The sequence below is a fragment of the Mandrillus leucophaeus genome, unplaced genomic scaffold (genome assembly GCF_000951045.1).
Source record: "Mandrillus leucophaeus isolate KB7577 unplaced genomic scaffold, Mleu.le_1.0 Scaffold646, whole genome shotgun sequence".
NCBI classification, from domain to species: Eukaryota; Metazoa; Chordata; class Mammalia; order Primates; family Cercopithecidae; genus Mandrillus; species Mandrillus leucophaeus.
The window spans coordinates 733,464-744,356 of record NW_012106986.1 but is presented as its reverse complement, the minus strand read 5'-3'; the positions used below and the strand labels follow the sequence as shown (position 1 = coordinate 744,356).

The 10,893-nt window shown below is 39.6% G+C and overlaps 1 protein-coding gene across 2 annotated transcripts in view; it reads left to right on the top strand.

Annotated features, from left to right (window-relative positions):
- Positions 1-10,893, top strand: part of UBP1 (upstream binding protein 1 (LBP-1a)) — a 52,536-nt gene that overhangs the window by 17,168 nt on the left and 24,475 nt on the right. For both annotated transcript variants that reach the window (XM_012001016.1, XM_012001015.1), the window contains exons 3-4: positions 6,806-6,882; positions 10,645-10,750. In XM_012001016.1, coding sequence (XP_011856406.1) covers positions 6,806-6,882; positions 10,645-10,750 — 183 coding nt within the window. The remainder of the gene's footprint in view (positions 1-6,805; positions 6,883-10,644; positions 10,751-10,893) is intronic.

Here is a 10,893-nt window from a genome sequence, read left to right as displayed (position 1 = left end):
AAAAAAAAAAAAAAAAAAAACAAAATTGAGTAATTTTAAAGGAATTGTACTTTTATGTACCCTTTTAAAAGAAATTATAATGCCTTTCAAAATAATAACTATATGAGGATTATAATATATATAATAGTGTGTTGTGTTTTCTACAGACTATCTTAGCATTTATCATCTTGACAAAAAGTTTTAAACCCAAGATTTTCCATGAATCCTTAAACAAGTTTTAAAATTTTCTATAAATACATATTTTCTTCTTTTCCTTCTTTTTCTTTCTCTGCTCCCTCTCTCTTCTCCCCCTTTCTCCCTCCCTCCTCTTCCTCCCCCTCTCCCTCCCCCTCTCTCTTCTTTCTCCCTCTCTTCTTGATCTTGCTCTGTCACCCAGACTGGAGTGTAGTGGTACAATCATGGCTCATTGCAGCCTTGACCTCCCAGGCTAAAGTGATCCACCCACCCTAGCCTCCTGAGTAGCTGGGACTATAGGCACAGGCCACCACGCCTGGCTAATTCTTTAAAAAAATTTTCGTAGAGATGGGGGGTCTCCCTATTCATTTCCCACACTGATCTCCAACTACTGGGCTCAAATGATCTTCCTGCCTTGGCCTCCCAAAGTGCTGGGTTTACAGGCGTGAACCACTGAACCTGGCCTTTTTTTCTTCCTTCCTCTCTCCTGCCTTCTTTCCCTTTCCTTTTGTTTGTTTGTTTGTTTTTAGAGACAGGATCTTGCTATGTTGCCCAGCTATTTTTGAACTCCTGGGCTCAAGCAGTCCTCTTGCCTCAGGCCTCCTGAGTAGCTGGGATGTAGTCCTTAAAGGTATATTTTTCTAATGAGAGGATTCATAGCTTTTTCTACATTGGACAAGGATTGGACCAGACTGAGAGATTTCTGAGTATCTTTCACCCTACCTCTTTGTCTACTGAATAATAGAAGCTTGCTAATTTAAGCTAATAAGACAAACAAAGATCCAGACTAGCAAAGTGTCTTCAGCTCACTAGACTCGCTTTTCTTTTTCTTTTTAATTTTCTTTTTTATTTATTTTTTGAGACAGGGTCTCACTCTGTCTCCTAGGCTGGAGTGCAACGATGCAATCTTGCTCACTGCAACCTCTGCCACCCAGGCTCAAGGGATTCTCTTGCCTCAGCCTCTGGAATACCTAGGACTATGGGCACATGCTGCCATGTATGGCTAATTTTTGTATTCGTAGTAGAGACAGGGTTTTACCATGTTGGTCAGGCTGTTCTCGAACTCCTGGCTTCAAGTGATCCACCCACCTTGGCCTCCCAAAGTGCTGGGATTACAGGTGTGAGCCACCACGCCCAGCCGAAATGGTCATTCTTGATGAAGAATATTTGCCACTATGTAATGCTGTAAAGAAAATAAAAATCAAATTCGGTATAGTCTTCACTTTGTCAGTAGAAATTGGAGCAAGTTTTCCTAGTTGTATTGATGTCTTAGTGTCATATTTTGAGTTCTTTTTGAACTGCAGAGGGACTGAGTTTAAAAACTTATTTGTGTTTAAGGCTGGGTGCGGCGGCTCATGCCTGTAATCCCAGCACTTTCGGAGGCCGAGGCAGGCAGATCACCTGAGGTTAAGAGTTCAAGACCAGCCTGGCCAACATGGTGAAACCGTCTCTACTGAAAATATAAAAGTAGCCAAGCGTGGTGGTGCACGCCTGTAGTCCCAGCTACTCGGGAGGCTGAGGCAGGAGAATCACTTGAACCTGGGAGGCGGAGGTTGGAGTGAGCCAAGATTGTACCACTGTACTCCAGTCCCCCATCCCCGCCCCATGCAAACAAAATAAAAAAGCAACCTGTATTTGTGTTTGCCTGGTTATGCCTGAGTAAGAAGAGCAGTTAAGTCCTTGACTTTAACTGTGGAGTAAAAACTGTAGTCCCAACATGGAGCCACCAGAGGGTGGAGTACACATAGCTGGCTTTCCCTTTGGGCAGGGCTCTGGCTGGAATAGACTGCCTTTTGTCTTAACAGCTGGGGGCTGAGCCTTTGATGCTTCCACACGTGATAATATGAGTGAGACTTGTGATCTTACTCCCTTGCTGACTTGCTACTGCTGGATCAACCCCTAACTCTTCAAATAAAAAGAATTTCTCCTTGTTACTCCCCAAATGCATTTTCATTTGGAGACCAAATTCTACATGGAGAATACTCTGCTAAGAATGTTAATTAACAAGCCTGTAATCCCAGCATTTTGGGAGGGTGGATATCTGAGGTTGGGAGTTCGATACTAGCCTGGCCAACATGGTAAAACCCCATCTCTACTAAAAATATAACAATTAGGCTGGGCGCGGTGGCTCACACCTGTAGACCCAGCACTTTGGGAGGCTGTGGTGGGTGGATCACAAGGTCAAGAGATCGAGATCATCCTGGCCAACAGGGTGAAACCCCGTCTCTACTAAAAATACAAAAATTAGCTGGGCGTGCTGGCACGTGCCTGTAGTCCCAGCTACTCAGGAGGCTGAGGCAGAAGAATTGCCTGAACTCACGAGGCGGAGGTTGCAGTGAGCCGAGATTGCACCACTGCCCTCCAGCCTGACAACAGAGTGAGACTCCGACTCAAAAAAAAAAAAAAAAAATTATCCAAGTATGGTGGCACACACCTGTAATCCCAGCTACTTGGGAGGCTGAGGCATGAGAATTACTTGACTTTGGGAGATGGAGGTTGCAGTGAGCCCAGATTGCGTCACTGTACTCCAGCCTGGGCAATAGAGTGAGACTTTGTCTCAAAAAAGAAAAAAGAATGTTAACAAAGTACAGGTATAAGGCCCTAGAAACAGCATGTTTATTGGATTAAGAATTCTGTTAAATATTTCGGAAAGTTCTTTTTGCTTAGTTTCATTTTTCACAAAATGAGATTTCCTCCTGATTAGTTTCAGTTCATGTTAGTAAAATTTTATGATAGGAATAGGACTTTAGAAATAAGGTTTCTAAAGCATTGAACTTAGCAAAATGGGAACTGTCACATCTTGGGCTCCACATTACCCTGGAGTCCCATTTGATGAAGCTAGAGTATGTGTTTTCAAGGATGGGTGGGGACATGAATCACAACAGTTATATTTTTCAACTCTGGCGGAATTTTTGCATTTCTGAGCCAAAAATGGAACAAAAAATAAAACATGAAAAGTAAATTGAGAAGATAAAGCTAAAAACAGGACTAGCGTCTCATAGAATATTACTGTTGGTCTATATTAACTTTATATTTCATTAATACTGGATCTTTCTTTTATTTCAGTTACAACCTAGACTATTGTTTCAGGAAGCCATGGTATTAAAATACGGATTGGGGGAGAAATTAGGAAATTTCTGAAAGTCTGGTTGTTCTCTCAGTGGATATTACCATTGAAGAATATAATAGTTTCCAATAGGGAAACCACTTTAAGCATAGCAAGTGTTACAGAGCCTTTTTTCTTCTGTTTTTTTTTTTGTTGTTGTTGTTGTTGTTGAGATGGAGTCTCGCTCTTATTGCCCAGGCTGGAGTGCAATGGCACGATCTCAGCTCACCGCAACCTCTGCCTCACAGGTTCAAGTGATTCTCCTGCCTCAGCCTCTAGAGTTGCTGGCATTACAGGGGCCTGCCACCACGCCCAGCTAATTTTTGCATTTTTAGTAGAGACAGGGTTTCACTGTGTTGACCAGGCTGGTCTCAAACTCCTGACTTCGTGATCCTCCTGCCTCAGCCTCCCAAAGTGCTAGGATTACAAGCGTGAGCCACTGTGCCCAGCCTAATTTTGTATTTTTAGTAGAGACGGGGTTTCACCATGTTGGTCAGGCTGGTCTTGAACTCCTGACCTCAAGTAATCTGCCCGCCCTGACCTCCCAAAGTGCAAGGCTTACAGGTGTGAACCACTCCACTTGGCCAACTCTTGATTTTTGTGCCTCAAGTGAGCTCCTACCTGTCTTTGAGGTTAGGAAATGGTGACTGTTCAATTCCTTGATCAGAAATCGGGAGTAATCCTCAACTCTTCTTTCTGTTACACTTTACATCTAATATAGCAGAAAACTGACGGATTTATGCTGATCTGATAGGTGAAAAATGATTTCAGTGTGGTTTTAATTTGCATTTCTCTAATGGAAGTTGAGTGTCTTTCAATACGTTTAAGAACTGTTGACATTTCCTTCTTTTGTGGACCCCCACATGTCCATTTCATTTGCTCATTTTTTTCTTCTAGGGATACTGGACATTTGTTAGTAATTTTTGGAGACAGAGTTTTGTTCTTGTTGCCCGGGCTGGAGCGCGATGGCGCAATCTCAGCTCACTGAAACCTCCGCCTCCCAGGTTCAAGCGATTCTCCCGCCTCAGCTTCCCAAGTAGCTGGGATTACAGGCATGCACCACCACACCCAGCTAATTTTTGTATTTTTAGTAGAGATGAGGTTTCTCCACGTTGGTCAGGTTGGTCTCAGACTCCCAATGTCAGGTGATCTGCCCACCTCAGGCTCCCAAAGTGCTGGGATTACAGGCGTGAGCCACTGTGCCCAGCCCATTTGTTCACAATTTTATAGGAGCTCTTTATGTACTGGGGAGATTAGCCCTTTATCTTGCAAATATTCCCTCTGTGACACTTTTTTTTTTTTTTTTTTACTTGACCAATTAGAATCCGAGTCAAAGGGCATAGTATTTAATTTGTTGACAGGTGCAGCCACATTGCCTTTTAGAAAGACTTTTTAATTTATATTCTGTACATTATTCAAGGTTATTTCTCCCCCATACTTGCCCACTTGATTTTTAATTAAATACTTCTTCTTTTGTTTGTTTGTTTGTTTTTGAGATGGAGTCTCACTCTGTCGCCCAGGTTGGAGTGCAATGGCATGATCTCAGCTCACTGCAACTTCTGTCTCCTGGGTTCAAGCGATTCTCCTGCCTCAGCCTCCAGAGTAGCTGGGACTACAGGCGCCTGCCAACACACCCGGCTAATTTTTTGTGTTTTTAGTAGAGATGGGATTTCACCATATTAGCCAGGATGGTCTCTATTTCCTGGCCTCATGGTTCTCCCGCCTCGGCCTCCCAAAGTGCTGGGATTACAGGCATGAGCCACCGGGCCCAGCCTAATTAAATACTTCTTATGGCCAGGTGTGGTGGCTCACACCTGTAATCCTAGCACTTTGGGAGGCTGAGGCAGGTGGATCACCTGAGGTCAGGAGTTCAAGATCTGCCTGGCCAACATGGCGAAACCCTGTCTCTACTAAAAAATAATACAAAAATTAGCTGGGCGTGATGGCGGGCACCTGTAATCTCAGCTACTCGGGAGTCCGAGGCAGGGAGAATTGCTTGAACCTGGGAGGCGGAGATTGCAGTAAGCCGAGATTGCGCCACTGCATTCCAACCTGGGCGACAGAGCGCAGCTCCCTGTCAAAATAAATAAATAAAAAATAATAAATATTTCTTATTGAGCTGATAATAAGCATAAACCTTTTGTTAATTTTTATTTCCTAAATTCTTGTGAGGTTGAGTGTAATTTTAAATATAAATGGTGTATTTTTCAAAAGTTTGTATTATTCATTTTGAAAATTATTTCTTACTGTTTTCAGAATACAGATCCATTGTTACATATACTGCATATATCTTCTTCCAATCTGTATCTTAGTTTAACTTTTTAAAGTCTCTTGCCATAAAGGTGTATTTTAGTGTTTCTCTGTCTGTTGAATGAATGTAAGCAACTTTTCTTTGTAACAGACTGTATATATGTTGTTTTCCTTCACCAGCCTTGGAGTGATGTAGTTGTATTTTGATAACCCCTTGTTGAATTTTGATCCTATACTCTAGAATCCTTTATATATTTTTCTGTAAGCCCCCTGGGAGTATGGACAAGGTATTGGTAGTTATAAAGATTCTTAACTTCATGTGATATTATAAGCATTCTTTAATTTTTACTGATTTTCTGCATGCCAAATTATACTGTCATTTTTATTATTTAATAACATAATCCAGAAATCATTTTTTGTGGATTTGGAGTACATTATTAATTTTTTTGCAGCATTTTCCTAATTATCTAGATTGATGTGTGAATGTCTGTGTTTTCTAATGAACACTAAAAGTGGAAACAACCCAAATATCCATTAACTGATGAATGGATAAACAAAATTTGGTATGTTCTTTACACAATGGAATAGTATTAGGCAATAAAAAAGAATGAATATTATTTGGCAATAAAAAGGACTGACACATACTACATATGGGTAAACCTTGAAAACATTATGCTAAGTTTAAAAAGCAAGGCACAAATACCCACATATTGTATGATTCTGTTTATAAAAGTATCTAGAGTGGGCAAATCATAGAGACAGAAAGTAGATTGGTGATTGCTAGCAGTTGGCCGGGCCGGGGGTGGGAGGTGGGTATGGGGGAGGGATTGGAAATGACTACTAATATAGGTTTCCTCTTAGGATGATGCAAATGTTCTAAAACTGGTAGTGGTGATGGTTGTACAACTCTGACTATACTGAAAACTAATGTATTACGTACTTTTTTAAAATGTGAATTTTATGGTATGTAAACTATGTCTGAGAAAAGCTGTTACAAAAATTAGTCTTAGGTAATGCAAGCATAATAAAAATTTAGTGTAAGAGAGTGGCAGATGAAGATAAATTGACAGAGAAACTCTTGTCTCCTGTAATAATGTAAGGACAGAAGGTTGGTGTGATTTTTCAGGGAAAAGAAGGATCAACCTGAATTTGCTTCTCTAGCAAGTTAACTATCATTGTGTAATGTATGTTCTGAGAAACATGCATTTTGAATTATGTTAAGCAAAGTGATGTTCTTTATAAGGATTGTTTTTTATACACAATTTCTTTAAATAGGTCAGTCTTACGAAATTCGGATGCTGGATAATCGGAAAATGGGTGATATGCCTGAGATCAGTGGAAAATTAGTAAAGGTAAGGACAGTCCATTTTAATTCCCAAATGGATATTGCTGTGATTGAATGAGTTTTTGTTTTAAAAAAATTAATTTCACTTCAATAATTGTTATATTACAACTTTTTAACTTTTTGAGCTATATTTTGTTTATTCACCTGTAAAATGGGAATTATAGCCGTTATTGGGTAGAGTAATTGTGAAAGACCCTTGGAAATCAAGGAACAATAGAAAAGTTAGTTACAGTTATGGGGTAAAAAACTCACCACCACAACAAAAAACTATAAGCCTCTCTAAAAGTAAAAGATAATATGGGGAAGAATGTCAGTGTTGGCATAAAACTTTAAAAAATCCTTTACCTTGTAAAATTTCATTAAAAAAATTGAAATCTCTGTTCACCCTACCCATGTATCTGAATTAAGAAGTCAGTCATCCTAGATGTAGGAGGCATAGCTGTTTTCCAGCTGACCTGTTCTTTTAGGATATATCTTCAGAACCATCCCTGCCCCCAGCCCCTCCTAGCCTGTATCCATCATACATCATGGCTAGTTATAAATTCCATAGCATTACAGGGCAGGGTTAATGAAAGAATCTTAATTGGGGAAAGGTGAAACCTCATGTGACTACGTGTTAGCAAGAGACAAGTTCTCTTGATCCTTCCATCTCCCCACAGAGGGGCATGTCAGGGCCCAGGTGCTGCTGGGCCCTCAGTGTGGAGGGGCATCCTATTGGAAAGACACTGCCCTCTGTGGATCTGCCTTTTTGGTGGGTAAACATGGGAAGGGCAGCCTTGTGGTGGGAATTGGATTCAGGCAATCTAAATTTGGTGTGTTAACTAATGTGGCATGTCTGGGAAAGCCAGCTGCCCAGTACCTGGAGGGCACCTGGAAGGTTACTTGGGGATCAAATGATAGGTTACCAAAGGTGCTTTGGAACTTCTTGAATGTGCAGAACATATTCAGCAGTGTGCTTTCTCTGATTGTTCTGTTTTTGTCTTTCTTTCTTCTGTGTGGTTTTTTTTTTTTTTTCTTTTTGTCTTATTGTTAGGGCCTCATCACATGTAAGATGCTGGGTTTTTTTTGTTTGTTTGTTTAAATGTATCAGTGTAAAAGAGTTGGAAAGTTGTTTTAATTGTAAACTCCATAATAAAATTTAGTAGGATTTGATGGGCCCTATATTGAGGTCTTTGAAACTGGATCCAAAAATGTTAGAACAATTTTTTAAATATTTTATTATGGTAAAATTTGAACATACCCAGAAGTAAAGAAAATGGTACAGTGAATCCACATATATCCATCATATGGTGGTATATAATAAATATATCTGGTATATATCATGAGTTCTTATAAGTTCTCCTGCCAACTTCAACATTCTCCACAATTTACCAGTCTTGTTTCATCTATTCCCCCTTGTGCTTTTTTTGTGTATGCTGGATTATAGAATTTACTAATTCGTAATTTTAACTCAGTTCCTCATTCATGACCATTCAGTGTTCTGAGGAAAATATAACAAACTTTGACATCCAGACCAAATGCCAAAATTCAGTGTCCATCAAGGCATTGAAGAAAATCAATTTTGAAACAATTGTCTTTGTCATTTATCAGTGGAGACAGGCTGGCTTTCCAGGGCAGTTCCCTGAATAGGTGGTAGGATTTAGGAATAATTACTCTGATAGGTGATACCTAATGCTTAAAATATTTTGGCAAGCTGGTTGAAATACCTGTCAGATTAACTTGGAAAAGCAGGGTTAAGTTGTATAACTGCTTTTAAGTTCAACTTCCTAGTATTTACTTGCAAATTAAAACATGTAAAAACATTTAATACATAAAATTAGTGCAAGTAAATAAAGGGAAAAATGATACCTCATTATGACATAATGAACTACTGTTAGTAACAAAACCATTAACTTATAAATGCCCAATAAATGTTTCACTGACACAACACTAGTTAAGTGTTAGTATACTAGACAAGTATATTCCACTTATTCTGAAGGCATCGGTATCTAAATATTTAGCTCACTGTTTGAAAACAGTTAATTTTTAAAGCACTTTACATTGGCTTCATCTTTGATAAGCCAGCTGCATGATTTTTGGTTGATGTGCCAGGCATCCAGTTATATTCTGTAAGCTTGTCTGGGATTAAGAGCTACTGTCTGCTGCTACCAAAGACTGCAGGATGAATTTCTTGGAAATCACATCCTTTTTTTAGCTAGAGAGTCCCTAAAATATGCTTCAAACTTCTAGAGTTTTATTTACTGGCCCTAGGATCTTCGACTATGCTACTTAAATTTTGGGGGGAACCTTAGGGATCAAGTGATAGGTTTGCAAAGGTGCTTTGGAACTTCTTGAATGTGCTGAACATATTTAGCAATGTGCTTTCTCTGATTGTTCTGTTTTCATCTTTTTTTGTTCTGTTTTTTTCTTTCAGTCTTATTGTTAGGGCCCCATCACATGTTGCTAGTTCTGAAAATGTAGTCAATCTCCTTTTAGGGAGAACTTTCAGATAATGAGATTTTTTTCCCCGTTTCATTTAAGAAGTTCCTTTCCTCTCTCCCTCCCTTCTCCCTCTCTTTTTCTCTCCCTTCCTCCTTTCCTTTTCTTTCCTTCCTTTTTTCCTTTCCATTCTTTTTTGGGTAGGGTTTTCTGGTAGAAACTGGAAAACCTGCTAGACAAATTCTAAAAGAGCTATACAATGCTAGAATTTTTCTTATATATCTTGTAATTTCCTAACTTTGATCCTCCTTTTATCTTCTTTAGTATTTTAGTCTGACCTAGAATGGGGCTTAGTAAAGCTCTGAAGTCTAATATCTGTATTCTCATACTGTTTTCATCTGAGTATGTGTATTTAGTATGGTTCTCACCGAATATGGAACAATTAGAATTGTGATATTTTCTGTGCTGTAATTTTGTCTGGAGACAAGCTGGCTAGCAAATGTGAACCACTGGCACTGGTGTCTTAGGGGCCACCACTAGCCTATGCACCATCACTATGAGAGCTTTGCTGTGGTCAGGTGTGAAGTGGGTGCTGGGTAATGGATTGGGCAGGCCCTGCAGGTGTGGGTGCAGGTGAGGAAGATGGGCATGGAATAAAGCAGCCACTGAGCCTTATAAATTTCTCCCACATTGGCCTCTTTTTTAAACTATCTCAAAGAAAAAAATTGCTACTTTTAATTGGCTACTGGGACTACAGGTGCCCACCACCACGCCCGGCTAATTTTTTATGTTTTTAGTAGAGACAAGGTTTTACCGTGTTAGCCAGGATGGTCTCGATCTCTTGACCTCCTGATCTGCCCTCCTCGGTCTCCCAAAGTGTTGGGATTACAGGCATGAGCCACCACACCCAGCCAAAAAAACTCAATTGTTAACTGTTATTTTAAATTAACAAAGTTTTACGATTGTGCCTGGGTTTCTCTGTCTCTGTCTTTTCATTTTTAATAACTCCTGTGTGCATCTGGTATTTTCTTTATAGGAATAGAATTCTTGCTCATTAATTTTAGTGGGAAGAACCTTAATTTTGAATTGCAATAACAAATTATTTTATCAAATCAATACCTAAGTTACCATTTTATTTATAATTTTAATTTCCAAGTTATAATTCTTTGCACCAAGTAATTGTACCGTAATCCAGGTATCCAAGGGCAAAAGAGTTCACTTATGGAATGTTTAAAACAGAATCTGGTTGTGTATGTTCTACTGCTATGGGTTAACACATAAGAAGTAGAAATGGTCCTGCATTTTAGCTGGAGCAGTTTAAAAGTACTCATTTTCCCCACTTATTCCACAGAGCATCATAAGGGTTGTATTCCATGACAGACGGCTACAATACACAGAGCATCAGCAACTTGAAGGATGGAAGTGGAATCGCCCAGGAGACAGACTTCTTGATTTAGGTACAGGCAGTGATCAAGACCATGGAGATGAGGGCATTGTTTAGCTATGCCCAGTAATGTGTTATGTGGGCATCATGAATTACTTGTGTGGGGAAAGTTTTGGTGTTTGTGGATTTTATGTCTTGTCTTTTTTTTTTTTTTTT